The sequence below is a fragment of the Pelmatolapia mariae genome, linkage group LG12 (assembly GCF_036321145.2).
Source record: "Pelmatolapia mariae isolate MD_Pm_ZW linkage group LG12, Pm_UMD_F_2, whole genome shotgun sequence".
Taxonomy (NCBI): domain Eukaryota; kingdom Metazoa; phylum Chordata; class Actinopteri; order Cichliformes; family Cichlidae; genus Pelmatolapia; species Pelmatolapia mariae.
The window spans coordinates 33,889,568-33,909,955 of NC_086237.1; the positions used below are offsets into that span (position 1 = coordinate 33,889,568).

A 20,388-nucleotide genomic window follows, 5' to 3' on the forward strand; every position below is an offset into this window, starting at 1 on the left:
CCTCGCAGAGGAGGAGGTCAAAACAGGAAACACCCAAACTTAAAATGTAGGTACACACGTAGCTTAGAAATACCTGGCTGTTTTAGTAATGCCCAACATGATTTCTCTGCATTTTAAAGCAGAGAAGTCATGATGTCCAAAATCCAACTCCAAGAAACCCTTCTATATAATAAAAAACTAATGTAAAGGGTATCAAGAGAGACCAGTTGGTCTCAGTAAAACAACTGAACACAATTAAGGACATCAAAGTATAGTTTTCAGGAAATAGTCTGCCTTCCTGGTAACAAGTTTGTTATCTCAAACTTTTCAGTTTGAGATAACAAACTAACAAGAGAGCATGAACATTACTGTTTCCCAGAAGTTACAAAAGAACTAATATAGTCTTATAATGACATGAGACTTGTGTTTGACTTTTGCAGGATGAATGCTTCTGATGGTGCTCCTCCTTCAAGTCTGTTTGCCACCAATTGTGCCCCTTCAAGCACACAGCAACTTCTCAGGTTTTGTATAAAATCCCAACCAGGAAGGGAATTTATATTTCCAAAGCAAGAACAAAATTTAGTACAGATCACAAATATAAGTGAAATATAATTTTTGATATCTTTTATTTGGGGAGGAAAAAAAACAGTTACTTGCAAAAATAAACAAATTCAAGAGTCCGGCAACAGGTCCAAGTAGCTGAACTAAAATGTAAACGAGATAGAATGGGGACTTGGATCTGGCACAAATCTCAAGAAAACCCATCGTCCTTTCCCGTCTAACATAACAAACAGCTGGTTTTATGGCAAGTAACACAAACCATCAAGAGTGAAGAGGATACAAAATATTTGGATTTAAAGACCTCTGTGTGGTAGGTCCACATCGTTTGTATACGGAAAAAGCTCCAGAGGATACAAAGGACAAGGGTGTTTAACTATGACTTTATTTCTAAAGAATCTCCTTTTTTTGAAGAGTAAGATAAAGATCAAGAACAAGAGGTGTGTATATTTGTTAGCATATAAAGGAAATATGGATAATTACGAAGTGCTTATAAACAAAGGATGGCAGAAGATTTCCAGAGTCCCTAAAAGCAGCCGGAACTGTACTAGATGTACTGTATGGGCAGCATGTGTCCCAACCACTTGAATCACAGCTTTTATTATAAATTTATTATAAATCTATGCTATGAATAAAATAATTATTAACAGACTTCACATTTTTCAAACACTTTATTTAAACATGATAATACATCTGATTATTTTTTCAAAACCTTCTGCTGTCAGAGTTCATTCTTGTGACCTTTGAAAAATGAGGCATCTGTAAGACAAAAAAGAAAAAAAACATAAAGGTATGATATTTGACCGATTATGATCAATCAGAAACACAATTGAATGTTAAACGTTATTACTGTGAGATGCTAAAGGACAAGTGTAATAGCCTTTAACGCTGAACTGGATTTCAGCTGCTGTCACACTCAAGACCCTAAAGCTCTTTTCATCTGTTACTGACTTACCTTTAAATACATGACTTTTGTTGTTGATGTTATTCAGCCTTTCCTACACATTCAAAGACTCTGAAATGGTTGCCTTGATCTCTCCATTAAAAGAATAAACTATAAATGACTCAATCTGTATAAACAGGTGACTCTTGTCATGATATCGATGTAGAGTGAACAATGCTTGTAACATGTTTTTTTTTTAAACAATGTAACTGTAAATGTAAATGTAACTATCATCAACAGCAGCAAACAGTTTTCAAAGTAAAAGTCTCCAAATCAGTTTGGTTTGTTCCTGACTACTGTGTGAATGGCCTCAGTTGTGCTCAGTTGTGATCATTAAGAACTTTAAGAACTTACTGATAAAAGAAGAGAGGTTCAGGAGCATTTTGGCGTGTCTGTGTTAGTTGTTTGGGTCAGAGGTCAGGAGAGAGTGGACTGGTGACCTGCGACCCAGTGAGAGTAGCGGTGGTGAGGAAGTATCCCTCACTGCAGTCTCTGGTATCAATATAAAATTGCCTAAAAAGCAGAGTGTCTGTTACAGATTTAAACCAAATCTTATTTTATTAAACTGCTCTACTTTACCTTATTTAGAGTTATCTATTAAACTATCTATTAAATATTTTCTTGATGATTTTCTTGTTCAGTAACTTAAAAAAAACCTGCGTATTTAACCAAACAACGACCAAGACCAATTAATAGTGACAAGCAACTGCTGCAGGTCTAAAATTAAAATAAAATAAAATACATTAAATTAATGCTTCTAAAGAGAGTAATAATAAATTAGATATATTAAATAAAAACTGCTTATGAAACTCACTCTGCCTGAAGGACTTGATTATTTTCTCATCTGGTTCAGTTGTCTTCAGGAAACATAGCTCGCTGTACACAGTGTGTGTGCAAACAGAGATTCATTACATTGCTTTACATGGCCTGTAGCACACTGCAGGGCCTTACATGAGAGGTAACAGGTCACATGGCTATATGGTGTGATCATCTCACAGCCTTAGGGCAAGTCACACTCACAAAGTCATGCAAAATATTTAGAAAAACAAAAACAAAGGGCACTTTCCCTACCTGCTGAAGGTATTTCTCCTCAGTTTGTAGCCAGTATCGCCATGATCAGTTCTGCGTCAGTGACAAAAGAAATATTACAATATGGGTAAAGTGAGGTATAACAAGTGTATATAAGATTACAGCAGAAATTTGGGTGCAAACAAGCGTTTGAATTATAAAAGACAAATTTTTAAATTTTATATTACAACATAGCCTTTGAAACTGTGTGGTCAAGAAAGCACTCACCACGTAGGGCTCATCTATGATTTCTTGCTCACTTAGTAGTATCACATGATTTTCATATGTGACCTAAATCGGCCTAAGAATAAAGCTAATGCTTGGGGTGTGTGGGAACTGAGCCAGACGTACAATGTGGTTCTGCGTACTCTCTCTGGTGCAGACCTCCTCCTGTGGAAGCTGCTGCCAGTGGTGCTGTTATCGGTGTGTGGTCCAGGGTTCTCCAAAATCCCTCCTTGCAGGATTTTGTCAAGAGATCTGAGCTCAGAAGCGGGGCTCTCCAGCTGCCTCCTTGACTTCAGCAGCCAAAAAGTCAATGTGCATGACAATGTAAATTAAGTGATATTTGGTAAAATATTTGTTAAAACGTTCATTTTTAACAGTGAAATCAAAATATATGGGACAGTCTTCTTTTATCTGAATTAAATCAATAAAAACACATAAAACTGTCTCAGCAGTCCAATACAAATAGCATTTCATCACTGTGTTGAAATTATTTACAGTCTGTTTTCTTTCCCAGCTCCAGGAATGCAATTCAAAGGCTGAGCAGATGTGCTGAGCTTGTGTCTGTACAGCCAAATAAAATGATTCACACAAGCACTTGACAGACTGGAAGCAGGAGGGATAGGCGAGATATAGGGAGTTTCTCACTGTACCTTGATCTGGGCGTTGAAGGCATGCTGGGAGGAAGGTGGAGCAGTGTGTGCAGATGGGATCAGGGAGTCCAGATCAGGTGGACACACTTTCAGAGCTGCGTGCAGATTTTGACCTTGGAGCTCCTACAGAAAACAATGTGGTCATGTCACCCACTGAAAGATTATAATATTTAAAAATGATAGCCTAGCCTAACGCACAGCTGAGAACCTTAGCGTGGAGCACTTATTGTGTTTTTCTATACACAGACATAGAATACAGCATATTCTTGCTTATAAAAAAGCTCTGTCCTACTAATTATGTAGAACAGCTTTACCTTCAAGTCAAGGGCATGCTGGAGTTTTAAGCGGAAATATTCCTGCTCCCGCAGCTGGATAAAATCCTGACAGTTTGCAAAGCTCTCCAACATCTTTTGAAATACAAAAAGAAAATGCGGTCACACTGGGACACAAAAAGAGATACAAGAGGACTGATAAAGTTCCTTTTTTTACTTGACTTTATTTTTTATTTACTTGACTCTATTATAATTTTAAACTTTTAATTTGAAAGGAACACAATCATTTTTTGGAAAACAGGAAAATATGATGCTACCAATTGTAGAATCTTTTTATTTTTATTTAAAAAGGATAATGAACATTAACAGAAGCATGTGGGCCCATCATGTAAATGGGGCAGATTATGTACTGCTTCCATAAGAGTCAGCAGCCAGGTGCTGCTAATCAAAATGCACTGGATTTGCTAATCAGCAGCGTGTGAACACTTGTATAAAACCAGAATTTTGGCAGTTTGGACTGGAGCATTCAGCTATATATATTAACATAATGCCAAAATCTTCCCATGAATAGATGCCCCAGGAAGGTCAGACTGTGCATTGCTCACGGAAACAGCAAAAAATCAAAAGCTACCTCTCGAACTCTACAGGCCAGTTAGCATGTTAAATGTTCAGGTTAATGACTAGACAATTAGAAGAAGGCTGAACAAGTATGCCTTGTTTGGAAGCGTTTCCAGGAGAAAGCTTCCTCTCTCTAAAAAGAACAGGCAACACAGCTTAAGTGAAATCTGAACAAACCACAGGACCTCTAGAATGATGTTCTTCAAAGTCAAAGTGGAAACATTTGGCCATAATGCACAGCCACAAAACCAAATGGAGCATTATCAGCTCAAATACTTCATGCCAAGTGTCAAAGGGATGAAATGGGCGTATTTTGCAGCCATGGGACCTGTAGTCATTAAGTCGACCTTGAACTCCTTTGTACGTTAAAGTATTCTAAAATCAAATATGTGGTCATATATGTGTCAGCTGAAGCTTGGCCGTAACTGTGTCATGGAACAGGACAACGATCACAAGCACAGCAGCAAATCTACATCAGGATGGCCGAAAAGAAAAGAATCAAGGTGTTACAATGGTCCAGTAAAGTTTAGACCATAATTAGAAGAGTAAAGCGCATTTTATGATTTTATTAAACAGTTTCAGCAAAAGAAAAAAAAGGAAACAGAGGAAACTGTTAAAAAAGAAAACAGTTACCAACTGAGGAGAAAGCGTATTTTAAAACATTTATTCTTCAACGCACACTGCTTACACTCAAAAGTCTGCATGTTTCAGGCAGTCACCAACATATTCACGCTTCTAAAAATTGCAGGTGTCAAAAATTGTGTCATGACTAAAATGAAGTGTAAATGAATGCCACCTTGTGAAGGATTGCCTCCAGCTCACTGATCCTATCTGTTAACTGTTGATCTTTGGAGCGAAGCACCTCCAGCTCGTTGGCAAGTTGTCTCTTCTCCTCCCTCACAAAGGTGAGTTCCTGGAGCTGACGCTGGGTCTCCAAGTTCTGGTAGTCTTTCTCCTGGACAAGAAGAGAACATGGAGTAAATGTCTATCCCACTTCAGATGTATGTGAAGAACTGGAAAACGTATGAAAAATTAACTGCCAAAAAAGCAACAACAACAAAAAAACAGTTGTATAGTGTTGCATATTTGAAGACTACTGATTAAGACATTTTGACTGCTATGTCATCAAGAGCTAACTTGTCAAAAGTTAACATGGTAAAAGCTCACGTGATGCAGCTTCTCCACTTTCTCCTCCAGATGTTGAATTTTGCTCTGCATCGAGTCCACCTGCTCTCTCCTGGCAGTGATCTCCTTCTGCATGTCCAAGGCTACCTGGAGGCCTGAAGTGGAGTCAAACCCATGGGACAGAAAGATGGCAACATAAATAATCACAGAGCTGTTCTTTAGGGTGGATTACAGGGTAGGGAATTACAGATTACATCTCTCAGACTGAAATGAGGCACAGGAGGTCAGAAAGTGAAATGAATAAATTTCACTAATATTAAATTTTTTGTTCTCTGGAATGTAAAATGTCTCTGTGATACTAAAGGTCGCTAACGTGAAAGTACTACACTGTAATCTGTACACCTGATCAAATATATATGAAAATCACAGGCAGTTCTTCAGAGTTTTATTTGTTCATGAAGACTTTTAATTAAGTTGCATTTTAAATTATAAACATTGATCAAACCATGTCCGTTAGCCCCTTTGAGGGTCCCCAAGGTGCTCCGGATCTGATCTAGCTCATCGTGGGCGTTCCTTATCTGACTCTGAAGATTCAGCACCACACCCTCATGCTCCTCGTTCTTACAGCTGTGCAGCTGTTGCAGCTCCTTGTGCTCCTCTGAAATCGTGCCCGGACAAACACGTGTTATGTCCAGAGAGAGAAATAGACGGTAACACATAAGCAAACACACACCACAACAGAAGGGCTTGGTTAACAGTGTAAACATACCAAACATAATTCTTTGCTTTCTTAACACAGCAGGACAAGAAGATAATTTGATTAGACTAAAAGCCAGGAGAGCTAAAGTTTTTCGAGAAACACCTCCATGGTCTACACAGTAATTCCTGGTAAATGGAAGGCTTGACTTCAGCAGTTTATTGATTAGAGGTATCAGAGGACCCATAGATGGATGCTTAGCTTATGTTATACAGGGTTTACACAGTGTTCCTACACTTAACAAAATGATTTGTTCCTGTCGTTGTTGTCCATTTGATAAGAAATAATGTGTTTTAAAATTGAGAAAATTAAGCCGTCTTCAGTGAGGGTCATTGATATGTGCAGGAAAACCCTGAATATAGTAAAAATTTACTTTGCCAGCTTACTATACTCTGCAGCACATTTCACACATGTCTATTTTAACCTGGACACTGATACTTATGTTAGTACTGTTGTGAGGGCTAGGGGACAAGGTCACCCTGGCAAAAGAGATTTAATTTGAACAGGATTTCCTCTTAAAATGAAAGCTCCAAAAAAAAAAATCAAACACATAAATAAATATCCATCTCCCCACTCAGTAACAGAACAGAGCCTCAAGTCAGTAGGGTGTATCATTCAAGGTAATCCAGCACAAAACTTCAAACATTTCTCTGTGTTTACTATGAAGGTATTTTTAAGTGTTATCTAAATTAAATTCAATTTCATTGGTTAACACTTGAATGTAACTGTAATAACTTTAATCTATTTGCTGGTTTTTCCCAAAGAGAAGTTTTTACACAGCTCTTTTTTCTCCCTGGAAATCAGAGTAACAAGATTACAATGCTTTTGCTAAATTCTCCTAAAAGTCTGAGTGTTTTTTAAGATATTCTATTGCATAGTGTGAGACAAACTGCATGTCACAGACAGTAAGGGTGTAACAATTCTCCTAAACCACAATTTGGTTAATTACACCAAAGGGAATGAATAACAAGAGAAAAGGCAGATTTGTGTTAACCACAGATCACTTGATCATTACTGTCAACAGAATCATCATTAATCACCTGAACAGCATCTTTAAACTTTCATCAGACTACGCTTTAACCAGTCATCTTATTTCACTGATTGTGAAACAGGGTACATTCAACTCACTAGTAAGGCTGACTAACTGCACACGTCGCAGTTCCAGCTGGGTGGTAAGCTGCTGTTTCTCCAGAGTCTCCTCCCGGATGCGCTGGCTCTGCTCAGCCACAGAGGCCTCGAGCTGTCGTCTCTCATGCTCTACAGCAGCCAGGTATGACTTATGGCGATCTACCTCAGCCTTACCGGCAAATGGTAATAGAAAAAAGAGAAAATGTGGCATTAGGACATGTCAACAGGAAAAAGAAAGGGAAAAATGTGTTTTGACCTAATACTTGCTTCTGACCCTTAGCTGCTGCATCTCCAGCTTGTGCTGGTTGAGCTGGTTGCTGAGGAGGCTGTTCTCCTGTTGAAGATCATCGATGGTGCGGCTTTGTTGGACTGTCATCTGGATGCTGCTCTCGATCTGGAACTTCAGAAGATCTATCGTCTTCTCTCTGTCACTCAGCTTCAGCTTCAATGTCTCTTGTTCTATCTGCAGGGTCTGGCACTGACTCTGAGCCTCTTTTAACCTGTTAAGATGCTAAAAAAATATTTAAGCCTGAATTCACTGAAAATGGTGATCTCTCCCCCCCAAAAAAGTAATAAAAAACACTAAAAATATTCTCTCTAAAGAAAAAAAAGCACCTGACACAAACACATTTTCTTGAGTTTATTACTTGATGAGTTTCTTGTTGCTTTAAGTGGAATTCTTTGTCTTTCTCCCACAGGAGTTCCTGGGATTTCCTTCCCTCGTGGTCCCTCTGCTCCAGCAGGGCCTCTAGGCGGGTTTTCTCCTCCCCAGCTTGGTGAAGCTGCTCCTTAGTCACATTCAGCTGCCCTCGAAGGACCTTTAATCCCTTCTGGAGCTCACACTGCTGCTGGTCACAGCACCTCTGGATAAAGCAGGAAGCACAGTGAGTTGCCTGTACTGGAATGGGCAAAAATTATAATCTTTTGGAATTTTACACATTAAGGCAACCCTCTCTGAACGTTGAGAACTGCTCCTTACATAATAAGATTGTGAGTATAGTAAATCATGAGGCCAAAATTAACAGCAACTTTGTTGAATCCACATGGGCTAAGTGGCCAACTGGAAATGACAACTACTAAGTCCAATTAGCTTTTGTGTCTTTAGATGGCATGTGGGAAAAAACTTTATTTGTTACACAACACTAATGCCAAGCGGGAGATAGCAGTTGCCCACCCAAGATATGATCAGTGTATGCCTAAATAGCTTGTTTGGGTGACTGAAAAATCACCAGAGTTGTATAAAAAACACTGTATTTCCTTTCCTCAGCCTTTGGCAACACATTTTATTTATCAAATAACAGGAAAATACACAGACTTCTTTTAACTGAGGTAACACAGGCTCATTACCTCAATGATAAAAAAAATTAAAAAAATCATGCTTCCATCCTTAGCTAATACCCAAAGGCTAACTTTAAGACAGAAAAAAACCCAGGCCTCTTGGATAGTGTTGTTGCTTTGTAATTTGCATGCCCAGTTACATTGTTTTTTACATATTGCCTCACAGCAACAATAAACTCCAGCCATCTAGTGTTGGCATTACAGAAAGACCAAACTTCAGTTGCTATAAAGGAAATTTTTTCCCTATTGTATAGATGGCGGTGCAGTACATAAGAACAGTATGAAAATATTAGTTATTACAAGAGGGGTGGTATAGGCTCAGTTTATACTGCCTTAGTAACCTTAAAACCCATCCATTTATAAAAAGCCTCCTTCTGGTTTTGCTAATTGTCTTTGACCACTCCCACCTACATCTAAAGACGTTTCACAAGCAGATTAAATAAATTACATAATTTTACCTAAACACAAAGTTTAATCCGGCATAACCACTGTACTTTAATACACTGACATAACAGTTTATACACAGAAGCAAAACTGTGGTGCCACACCTTAAGTTGTTTAAGCTGAGAATGAAGTTCCATTGCCTGTTGCAATGATTTGTCTTTTTCTCGCTGAGCACTCAAGAGCTGCATCTGAGCCTCACTTAGCTGCTGCTCCAGACCACAAACCTACAACATGACAAAACACATTCACAAACCACATAAAAAAGACGCACGCACTGGCCATTTACTGGTGCTGCTTCTCCACATCCAAGCAGCACAGTTCAGAGAAGCGAATTTATATCTGCCTGACTTAATAACTTCATCTTTTCAACATCATCTTTACCTTATCTTTAAGGCTGGAAAAGGTTGACTCCAATTCTCTGGCCTGATACTCGTGCAATGAGGGCGGTCTCTCTGTGAGTTTTCTGGGTATACAAATCATGTTGAGTGAATACTTCTCATATTGTCTGACAGGTTTACAGTAATACAGAAACCAGCAGGGAGTTATCACTGCACTGCAAACTACCTGATGAATAATAAAAAGAAGACACATTTTTTGACAGCCACTTACTTGAGCAACTCCACTTTGGCACACAAGTTGAAGCTGTTGTCTTTTGATGAGCTCAGTATGTCAGTCAACATCGCCATCTCCTGGCCAAGTGCTGAAATGAGGTGTTCCAGTCTAAGTTGACACATTTTGCACAGGGTTTATTTACACGGTTAAGGTCGGGCACAGCAACTTTTTAAGTTTACTTTGTTACTTTGATGGCACACAAGAACTAAAGAGAAGTAATAAAAAGAATTGCTATGATTCAGTAAAGAGTTTGTTAATCACTAAAGGCAAGAATTTCTTAATTTTGTTTCTGACAAGAAGATGACAATCATGTTCGAGCATATTTTCAACAGAATAACTTAAACTGGCTGCTCCATTGAAAAAGAAAAAAAACAACTGCTACACTGAAGTTGGTATTTATACTATAAATATTCTTCAAAAGTGACACAAATTATGGCAAAAATCACACACAAACATTCTGATAATTTATCATGTAAATTTGCTGCTTTACTTTGTACTTCGTGTGAGTGAGTGGAAAATCTTTAGCTTTAGTACAACAGGTTTGACAAACCCAGCTCTAAGAATCTGTGATGGGCAGTTGTTGACATTCAGTAAATGACAGAATTCATTGATTAGTTAGGAAAATGATATACCTTTCTTGTTCAATTGCTCCACTGTATTTCTTGTTCCCTATCTGATCTTCTGACTGACATGAAACAGAAAGAAAAAATCATGAGAGTCATATTTTTTTGCAAAATACACCCATTATTGTACTCTACTGAATGCTATCACTTACCAAAAAAGGCCTCCCCTGTAGCTTGTCGTTGAGATCCACATTTGCCTTAGTAGGAAAAAATTGCTGCGTTTTGCGGTTCTCATGTTTAGTGCTGGTGACTGAGTGTTCAGATTGTTTCCCATCCAATGTATGATACACCTCCTTTATGGTCTGCTCCAATGTTTCAACTTTCCTATTAAGCGCGACCGCCTCATTCTCCATCTCCTGCAGCTTCTTGTCCCTCGACCTTTTGAGTTTCTGAAGCTCTTCCAACAAGCACAGCATCTTTTCCATCTGATCAACGTGTTTCCTCGAATCCTTTAATCTACAAATCAAAAGATCTGTGGGTCAAAGTGATTCAGGCATTTTATTTTATATATGTAGAACTGTATCTGTGTTTTCACCTCAGGTCAGAGAGGGCATCATTCTCCATCTGGACTTTATGCAGCTCAGTTTTCAGGTTTGTGATGGCTTTCTGAGGACAGCATGTTTCTTGTTCAGCTTGATTAACTGTCTGTGTTTGGGGAGATGAAACATAAACGCAGACATAATGCAGAGAGTGCACTACCCTCCTCTGCTATTCACATCACACATGACCAAACTATTACATAAGATTAATGGCTGCAATAAAAATATGAACCTTGTTGAGCTGCAAGTCTGACAGCTGCTGAAGGCAGTCATCCATTGCATTTTCTAACACCTCCTTTCCAGGAGAGCTGATGTCCCTTTGGGCTACTTCCTGGTTTAAAATATCCAGACCAAAGACCAAAGGCTGAGTCACTGCCTGCTGGTGGGTTGGAAGAAAGGAGGAATCTCCAGGAGAGTCATCTGCCAAAACAGCAACAGATGTTTAAAACACTCAGAGCGTACACTGTCACTGTTAAGATAGGGTGTTTGTTTATGTTGAATTCTTTCCCTTCATATCTGTGTATGCATGCTAGTTATTTGGATTTAAACATTTTCTGAGACCCAAATAGCTTAGAAGAATTTGAGCTCCAGTACTTCTGTGCCTTTGGTTTTCAGCCATTTTATTCTACTCTAACACATTCCCCCCCCCCCCCATCTTTCAAGTTAGAGCGGCATAAACAAGGTGTGGTGGAAACACTTGTACTTACAGGTATGAGGTTTAATATCATGGCAGCTTTGTCCAGGTGACCTACAGCTGCCGCCAAATCTCTCCAGAACCACCTTAGTTGCATTTTCCACCTCTTCTTGTAGTCTTTGGGTTTCTTTGGTGCGGCGATCAAGCTCATCACTGTCAATACATAGAAGCTCAGGCTTAGATTAACTCATACAGTGAATTCAGTTCAGATTTGTTTGCTAATGGTACCCACTGCAGCACAGCCTGATGTATTTTCTTTGATCAAAACAGAATGTTTTAAGCCTAATCGTTAAAGCTGTGAGGAAGACTGCCATGCATCAAAACCAGGACCTGGTTCCACAGGAGAGGATAGCTGAAGGCTCTGCCTCCCACTTTACTTAAAGCACGGTGAACCACAAGTAAGCCTGACAGGGCAGTCTTACAATGAAGTGCTCTGTTAGGATAATATGGTACTATGAGGTCTCTAAGATATTCAATTTTGGTTTCAACAGGGAGCCAACACGGGACAAATGCAATCTCTCTTTCCAGTCCCTGTTAATACTCTTGCTGCTGTGACTTGGATGACGATTTGATCATTTGGATGCTTTTTCAGGGAGCTTTTAGAACAGCCGGATTAATAGGAATTATAACAGTCCATCCAAGAGTGGCACATGCATGAACTACTTTTCAGTATCACTGTGAGACAGGACATTTATAATCTTGACAATACAGTGCAATAGAGTGAAAGAAGGAAGTCTAAGTTCTTTGTTTAATGTTTATCTTTCATTGGGTCTGTCCTTTAGCATCGTTGGGACAAAAAACGTAGAGCGCGTAATTTTTTCAGTGCAAAAGCTGTCAAGTTATGGTGAGGAACCTTACCTCAGCTCCTCCAGTGTCACACTGTTGAATCTCAACCGAAGAGGGCCATCATGGGGATCTATAAAGTAAATAGGAACCGTCCAAGTTACTGAAAGAAAGTTTAGCATACTAACAGGCAATACTTTGCTCATTTAGCTTACCAGCGGTTCCAGTTCCTGCCGCTGTTGCTGTTCTATCTTTCGCTGTGGAATGGTATCGTAAAACGTTAGTGCCACTATTGATGGAAAGCCTATAGCTCTGGGGCTCAGAGGGATGGGACCCCGTAGAAGACATCTCATTTTTTATGTCAAGTCATTGATTAAGACATTTACAAGAACCTGCTAATGACAACTGCTAACAAGTTGCTAGGGTGTGCAGTTTCATCACCATGGAAACAGCATCGGTAGTAGTGACGTGTCATGCGCAAAAGCATCGGCTCTAATCGGAAGAGCCAACTCCCATCATATTTGCCAAAATATGAGGCTACAGATGGTAATATATTAAGAGCCATTTGGGAGCCAAAAGAGCCAGCTCTTCTTTGGGAGCCGTGCCACAAGAGCCATCACTAATCCGTAGCTAATTTGGCCGACGTAGTTGAGCGGTCTTTGAGTGTAACCGCTAAAATATAATGACAGACTTGCATGTGAAAGTCAGAACGGCTGAACTACAAGTTTATCGGTTAAGTGACCGTAAACACGAGGCAAAACATAATTACTGCCGACGACTGTGTTACCGCCAACAGGCGCCCTTTTGTGCCACTTTGTGACGCAAACAGGGAAGACGTTGCGTTTGTAGAGATGCATGATGGTTAAAGTAGTTTTCCCCAGCAGGTCCGGAGCTGCTTGTTTATTACGGGCGGCGGGGAGGGGGTCGTCGCTCTTCGACGGTGATCGAGGTCTTATTTTATTATTTCCCATCAATCATGACAATCAAAATGGAAACATGGAGGAGTGAAATCTGAATTGAAGTCACGGAGCTGTTACTATCCAGTACGCCTTCCGCTCCTGGGCAAGGTAAAACGACTGCTTGATTAGCGCTAGCTAAGTTAGCTTACACTGGAGTACTTTGTGTGGGTGACGCCCCCCGAATGTTTTTTGTTTTTTTTGGGGCAATTATAAATGTTTTTGTTTTTCAAAACACAATTTCTAAAACCCAATAGAAGGTAATGGCCTAGTTCTATTAACTCAGCCCCTTCTGTAATATGGAATCATCTCCCTGTTTGGATTAGCTCGGTGACCTAGTTTCAGGTCAGTGGTCATTTAGCTCAAATATCTACATCTACTTAGATTTGGTGGTTTAGTAGTTGTGCTTCGGCATATTTTATGCATTCACTTAATAAATCACGTATAATATTGTAACGATCGTCAGGTTATATACCAGATTATTTATTTATTTATTTATTTTTTCGTAGGGATACCGGACAGCCTGTAGGTGTGGTTTAGGAGGCAACAGTTACAGTTAACATAGGGTTACTCTGACAGTCTCTTGGATTTTAATGGAAAATAAGAAACAAATATTACACCGTGTTGTTTTCCAGATGAGGGATCTTCAGGACGTTGACAGTTTGCTCTTGAAAGAGTTAAAGTCATGCTGTGCGACAGAGTACAACTTTCTTCCCAGGGAGACTGGCCTGAAGTTGATGGAGTCTGCCTCCACAGAGGTAGCCCACTGACCTACTTTTGTTTTTGTGGGGTTTTTTTAGCTGTGTTTGCAGGCATATGTGTTTGCTAAAATGACTGCTATTTTCAGTGATGCCTTTCTAATATATAGTGGTACATTTGTAGAATCACAGCGGAGTATCTGCAAAATGCAGAGACACCAGAGTGGAAGAACTGTGGAGCCTGACCAGCTTCTTTGGCTACTGCACCCAAACTTTTGTTCAAGCTGTCAATTTACTTGATAGATTTCTCACCATTATGAAAGTAAGAATTCCAAGTTAAACACCAAGACTGCAACTGTGCATGTTTAATGTCCTTTAGTCTCCTTTGACTTTGATTCATTGGATTTTGGCTAATTTCTGTTGATGATAGGTGCAGCCTAAGCATTTGCCCTGTATTGGAGTTTGCTGTCTTCACATTGCTGCCAAAATGGTTGAGGAGGAAAGCAATGTCTCACCCACTCATGAGCTTATTCGCATCAGCCAAAGCAAGTTCACCGTGTCAGACCTGTGTCGTATGGAGAAGATCATCTCGGAGAAGCTCAGTGTGGAGCCCAAAGCAGTGACAGCCTTAACCTTTCTACACCTCTACTACTCAGCCTTCACATCCCTGTCTGCTGGAAGGTAAATATTTTTTTGTATTTACTTTTTCTTGTTGCTAATGCTGCTCCAGACTGATTGGAGCTGGTTAAATAGTTACTGCTGACTGAGGCTTGTACTAGCAGATCACATTAGGATTCCCTCTATATTTTAAGGGAGGAGATCCCAAGCATTGGGAGACTGGAAGCCCAGCTAAAAGCCTGCTTATGCCGGCTTGTTTTCTCTAAAGCAAAAGTAAGACAAGGTGACACTTTCACAGCATAGCAGCATTAGTTTGGAGTATCAGGACTAATTAATCTATTCCTCTTCACAGCCATCCGTGCTGGCGCTGGCCCTCATTGCTCAGGAGTTTGAAGCCCTCCAGTCAGTCATGTTGCTGAAGACTGTCCAGCAGTTCCAAAGACATGTAAAGGTATAAAGAGAATAGGGTGCGACAGCTAAATCCTCTCTCAAACAGTCAGTATTATTCCATCATAATATATTAGTAACAAGGGTATTATCAATTTAGTTTTTAGTTTTTATAGTGTACTTTTCATAAGAAAAATTTTGTTTGATGATATTTTAGCTCATCGAGCTGAAGGTCTAATGTACTTATGAGTCAGGAGACCGTCATCCATCCATGCATCTGTTCACAATTCACAAGAATTGCGACTCCTGCTACAGTATTGGTCATTATTTAATCAGACTTGCACATAATTATCACCTAATGCGTCTTCACCCGACTTTTGCCCAAGGTCAAGGTCACATTTGTAATTCTTTTCTTTCTTTCTTTTTCTTTCAATGGGCAGTAACTCGGGAATTGTGATGGAGCCAGATGAGCTTCCACATCCCTGATGTTGTGGTTTTTATTGTTTTGGCAGTTTCACTGTAATCTTATCACAGTTGTGAAATGAGGATTTGAAGCTATTTATATTTAGACTTTTTCTTCCAACCATTTTGGCACCAACTTTTCTGTCTCCAGCCAAAAACATGTCTTTGTTTCACCTATCCCTGTGTTTGGAGGTGCTGCCTCACCCCACTCAGCATGAAAGTCCAAACAGAAACGGTGCGACGAGAAATAACTGCAAAACAAGTCTAATTTTTATTAAAACTGAAAAATTTACAAGCAGCAGACAAAGTTTCTCCCTTAATCGTTGGTATTTTGGCATATGTACTATACACATCTGCTGTTATGCTACCTGGCTAAATAACTACCATTATCTAGCAGGCCTCTTGGCAGTGTAATCTTGTCAATGTGTAATTTTTAGCATCAGAAAAGAGCTAAAGAGAGTTGGTTGTGGGTTACTGGTTATTGTTGTTTATTAATATTTTTGATTTCTATAAATAAAAAATGAGTAAGAGTGCACAGGTAATACAGTGCCCCCTCTCAATGTTTCACAGCAGACATGGTGACCACTAATATGTTTTTAAAACCCTTAAAAATCCAGTCTAACCTAAAAGTCTAACCTATAAACAAAAGTCAAGAGTAAATGTTACTCCCCCAGATGAAGCACCTGCATCTGGTGTGTAAACGTAGCCTGTTATATTTTTAAAGATAATTGTGTTCGGAAAACTTGTTTGCAGTTTGGCCGGTGTAATCCCGCGGCGACTGTAAAATGTGTAAAATTACTTATTGTTGCCTGGCCAAATGCATGTAGAGTGCATGGGAAAACTGTTAAAAAATATATATTTTAAGGCCATTCCTGTTTGCAACCTCTCAGATGTTTCCTGTTTTTCTTCTTCTCTTCAGATCAGTGACAGTGAGCTACTCCACTGGAAGGAACATGTGGCCAAGTGCATGGTGGAGTACCGCTCGAGCGAATGCAGCAAACCAGACAACAAAAAGCTTGTTTGGATTGTGTCAAGGAGGACGGCTCAGAATCTCCAAACTAGTCACTTCAGTGTGCCCGGTCTGCCAACTATTCCCGAGAGGAGCTGGGATGAAAGCGAGAGGTTAATAGTTAATCTTTTCTACTTTCTTTGCGTATAATTGTTTCTCGGGTGTGCTGGTCTCCTTGGTAAACTAAATGGGATAATTTTGGTAAAATCAGGTCAGAATATTTTCCACAGCTCATGTGTAGCACACAGCAAATGCATTCACATTAATGGAAATACTCTGGGTGGTTTAGAAGAGGTAGCTACAGGAAACGGCACAGTCGATAGCAATGAACGCTTAGGAGTTTTAGCCGATCTCTTCTCATATCAGTGCAATCTAACATCGCACGGACTTTATACTAGGATACAGTGCCCCAGTTTATGTTAGACTGCTATGTTTATCCTTTGATCCTCTGTCCTGCATATTGACTGGCTCTAGTTTACATAATTTGACACACAATGCTCACAATAAAACATGCCCTAAAAAAGAGATGTGTGCTCTATGGATGCAACTGTATTAAAAAGTGATGATAAGATGGATCAGCAGGTGAAAAAATAGATTCACCTTTTATTTTTCCACCTAGCCTCCACACATGCTTATTGTATTTACTTTGTAAGAGGGTCTGTAAAGCTGCATTCAGATAACACAAATCTGTCCTTCACATATCAGTACTAACATGCATACTTTGTGTGTGTGTGTGTGTGTTTTCAAGATCCAGCAAGTTAGAGCCTGCAGAACCGCTGTGTAAAAATGGCTTAAGAAAAGCCAAAACGTCATTTTTCAAGTTCCAATTTTACAGCAGAATTGTAAAAATGATTGGTTAAATATGTGCTGAAGACAAAATTATTCTCAATTAACTTTTGTTACGGGTTCGAAATTGAGAATGAGAGTAAAACAATGATAGTCCAGAAGAGGTCGTTCAAACAATTGATTTTAATGCACGCAGCGTGGAGAGGTGTAAACTGCAAAACAGTTGTACATCTCTACCCAAAATACACTCTAGATTGCTTTTATAACATCAGGGTATTGTAACGCCCCTTCTTGCGTTTACAGTCACATAATTTGCATGTACAGAACATTATTTGCCTCTTTTACAGACACTGATCAATTTTAAGAGATAACTGCATACACAGAAGTTCCCCTTTCTGGCATCCATCCAAATATGGTGATGATCTCAGGCCTTTGAGGTCCCCATGGACTTGTCCTCCTTGTGTCACCTGTAACTAGGCAAACTCAAATGCCCCAAGAAGCTGAATACATTCAGGCCTTTGCTCAGCTACTATTTTACTGTAACAATATACTCAGCATATGAGTTTTGATATATATATTTAACTCAATCATTTTAAAGTGGTTATAACTGCACCTGTCATAAACATGTTAATATTTGATTATGATAACCCCTGTAATACAAATTATAACATAATGCCAACAGCTTCAATAAATGCTTTGATGAAATGATAATTAATGTAATGATAAGGATGATGGTTATATACAGTTCAGCAGTAAACTAATTTCTTTAATTCTACACTTTCAATTAGGTTATGGTTAGCATTAATAGGACTCTGGATTCATTATTCCCTTAGTTGATTTCACTACTAAACCAAAACCAGAGACATTAAAAGAGTGAGGCGTGGCTCTCGGAGAGCAAAGATGGTGGTAGAAATGTAGAAACTTCCAGAGGAAAATAAAAACAAAGACTAACTTTACTCTGTGAGTTAGGACTCTGCATTTTGAACCTGAATTCTAAGGGTTTTGGCAACCGCTGTATCAAATATGTTTTATCTTTTATTCCTTTTTTAATGTTTTTTGCTCACACTAGCAGGGAAGCTACATCTACAAACTGTAGACAGAAACACACACCCAAAAATCTTATTATTAGTAGAAGGTCACCTACAAATATGATAAAACATAGTCCCAGAAAGTTGAATCTGTTCATCTGGACACAGCGTCAGAAAACATTACGTCCAGATGAACAGATTCAACTTTCTGGAATTGCTTTATCTGACTGGCAAACGTAGAACATCACTCACTAAAATTGAACAGTGAAGACTCCACTTCACTGAGTCACATTACCCAAAGTGAGGCAGAGCGATTGGCTAAAGCTGCTTGTGATGGGACACTGTCCTATTATGCGAAGCAGCCACACCCTTAATTCCACCATCAGCTTCACGCAGCCACGAGAGGCACTGCAGTTTTTCTGCTGTGGAGGTTGCTGCTTGTTTAAAACCTTATTTTAGGTCAAATCAGGAAACCTTCTAGGTGTTTTTCTATCAGACATAACAGATTCTGTTCAAGATTAAGATTTTATCCAGCAGTAACCAATGAAATCAAAGTCAATTTGGAAAATGCTATGAAAATAACGGTGCTGGTGCTGTTTCAAGTGGGACTTTGCTTAAATCCCATTCAAAATGACTGTAAGTAGGGTTGTAACGATTAAACAAAGGAAGCATTGAGTATTAATGCTCTCTTGTCTCATAGCGAGGACTCCTGTGAGGACATGAGCTGCGGAGAAGACAGCCCATGCGGCTCGTTAGGAAGCGACGGTGAAGGAGCCTTCTTCCCTTCCACTTTTCTCAACTGCAGAGAATAACGACTCCCAGTTGTGCAGTAACACCAGATGTGTATTTGTCCCCTGAACTGTAACAGATATCAGGGCAGACCTGTGTGTTTCACTTGTGTATCGTGTATCGTATGTATGCCAAGTGACGGGTTTGGATTATTAAGTGCCTGTGTTAATTCATTTTACTGTTATTCTGATGTAAAACAAACTAAAAAACAAAAACATATCATAATAGTGCAAAATCGAAATTTGCAATATCTCGGCAGCTCAATGGCAATACATGTGAATGTCTTCTGTTTGTGTCTAAACTCGACACATTCCAGGAAAACTAGTGAGGCACAAGTAACAACTTTAGGATGTCAGTAATTAGACACCTTCACTGTTGAGTACCAGCTAACACACTAGCACATCCACATCCTTTTATTGTTTCTTAATATATATTATATGCCACACATACTCACAGTATTCTGCAGATGTCAGTGTGCTAACTAACAAATGTTATTCTAATGTGAAATATATGACGTTGTGGTGGGAAAATACCAGCCTGTAAATGCATGGATGATTTTTAATATGTGACAGTGAATGTTTTTCATGTTTACCAAGATAAGCTTACTGAAAAAAAAAAAGTTTTAAAAAAATGTACATAACATGTAAAAAAAATAAGAAAAAAACATGGTGCTTAATGTGTATTGTATTAAGATATAATGTGAAATATGTTGGAAGGTCAGTAATAATCCCTCCAATTAAAAAAAATACTTTTTAAGTGTTTTGTTCTGTTTTTATTTTCTTACTTTTTGAGGTTTTGTACAATTCCTGTCAATTTAACCTCTAAGATTAATTCAGTTAGATTTTTTTTTTGTCTCAAAGTGTATTATAAAGACCCTACAAACCTTACAATGGCAAAAAAAATCCCCCAACCCAACATTCAAATGATCACCTTTGAGCAGCACTTTCCGACAGTGGGGAAGAAGAACTCTTTTAACAGGAAGAGAGCTGCTGTCTTGGGCTAGTAGGTGAGGGGAAAGAGAAGAGACAAAATAGAAGAACAAAGCTATAGGAGAGAATAGACATGCAACACATGACATGGAGAAGTGGCAGATAACTGAAGGACTGAGAAAAAGGGTTTTAATTAAGATTTTAAAATTAATTTTAAGAATATTGAAAGAAAGCAGTTCTACATATTTGTCTAATGTGGATGTGAAGTTTCTACACCAGGAACAGGCTCAGTATTGTCCAAATTTAGACATAACCCTGAACTGCTGGTTTGTTTATTTGCGTGTTTAAAAGTGGAATCACGGCCCTTGAG

General features: G+C 39.1%; 2 protein-coding genes across 6 annotated transcripts; one reads left to right on the forward strand and one right to left on the reverse strand.

Moving 5' to 3' along the window:
* Window positions 1-635: 635 nt before the first annotated feature.
* On the reverse strand, window positions 636-13,149 carry LOC134638495 (coiled-coil domain-containing protein 158-like). 5 transcript variants are annotated; one of them, XR_010095256.1, is made up of 23 exons: window positions 12,572-13,149; window positions 12,432-12,489; window positions 11,587-11,726; window positions 11,112-11,299; window positions 10,876-10,985; window positions 10,493-10,796; window positions 10,350-10,402; window positions 9,715-9,825; window positions 9,487-9,568; window positions 9,210-9,329; window positions 7,971-8,186; window positions 7,598-7,834; window positions 7,324-7,492; window positions 5,944-6,096; window positions 5,481-5,593; window positions 5,110-5,268; window positions 3,738-3,830; window positions 3,424-3,546; window positions 2,900-3,063; window positions 2,552-2,602; window positions 2,295-2,356; window positions 1,835-1,920; window positions 637-1,296 (listed from the first exon to the last, which is right to left on the reverse strand). XR_010095256.1 is itself a non-coding variant. In XM_063489170.1 (23 exons), exons 1-22 carry the CDS (start codon window positions 12,702-12,704, stop codon window positions 1,878-1,880), a joined length of 2,955 nt encoding a protein of 984 aa, XP_063345240.1. In that variant the 5' UTR covers window positions 12,705-13,138; the 3' UTR covers window positions 638-1,296; window positions 1,835-1,877. The 5 variants fall into 5 exon arrangements, 4 of the variants coding, with proteins under 4 accessions (XP_063345243.1, XP_063345241.1, XP_063345240.1 ...); XM_063489170.1 differs by having other exon boundaries at window positions 638-1,296; window positions 1,835-1,993; window positions 12,572-13,138; XM_063489173.1 differs by lacking the exons at window positions 1,835-1,920; window positions 2,295-2,356 and having other exon boundaries at window positions 636-1,296; window positions 2,917-3,063.
* A 96-nt stretch (window positions 13,150-13,245) lies between these two features.
* LOC134638496 (cyclin-G2-like) lies at window positions 13,246-19,845 on the forward strand. The gene is made up of 8 exons (XM_063489174.1): window positions 13,246-13,423; window positions 13,948-14,070; window positions 14,195-14,332; window positions 14,441-14,691; window positions 14,823-14,901; window positions 14,981-15,079; window positions 16,397-16,599; window positions 19,001-19,845. The coding sequence occupies exons 2-8, from the start codon at window positions 13,948-13,950 to the stop codon at window positions 19,110-19,112; spliced, it is 1,005 nt and encodes a 334-aa protein (XP_063345244.1). The 5' UTR covers window positions 13,246-13,423; the 3' UTR covers window positions 19,113-19,845.
* Window positions 19,846-20,388: the final 543 nt, after the last annotated feature.

Excerpts from the sequence above, each read along its gene's own strand:
- LOC134638495 (XM_063489170.1), bottom strand. The coding sequence starts at position 12,704 with ATGTCTTCTACGGGGTCCCATCCCTCTGAGCCCCAGAGCTATAGGCTT. Across the intron at positions 11,300-11,586 it reads TGATATTAAACCTCATACCT|ATGACTCTCCTGGAGATTCC; the intron begins GTAAGTACAAGT and ends CTGTTTTGGCAG. Across the intron at positions 10,797-10,875 it reads GATGCCCTCTCTGACCTGAG|ATTAAAGGATTCGAGGAAAC; the intron begins GTGAAAACACAG and ends TTTGATTTGTAG.
- LOC134638496 (XM_063489174.1), top strand. The coding sequence starts at position 13,948 with ATGAGGGATCTTCAGGACGTTGACAGTTTGCTCTTGAAAGAGTTAAAG. Across the intron at positions 14,071-14,194 it reads TGGAGTCTGCCTCCACAGAG|AATCACAGCGGAGTATCTGC; the intron begins GTAGCCCACTGA and ends GTACATTTGTAG. Across the intron at positions 14,692-14,822 it reads ACATCCCTGTCTGCTGGAAG|GGAGGAGATCCCAAGCATTG; the intron begins GTAAATATTTTT and ends CTATATTTTAAG.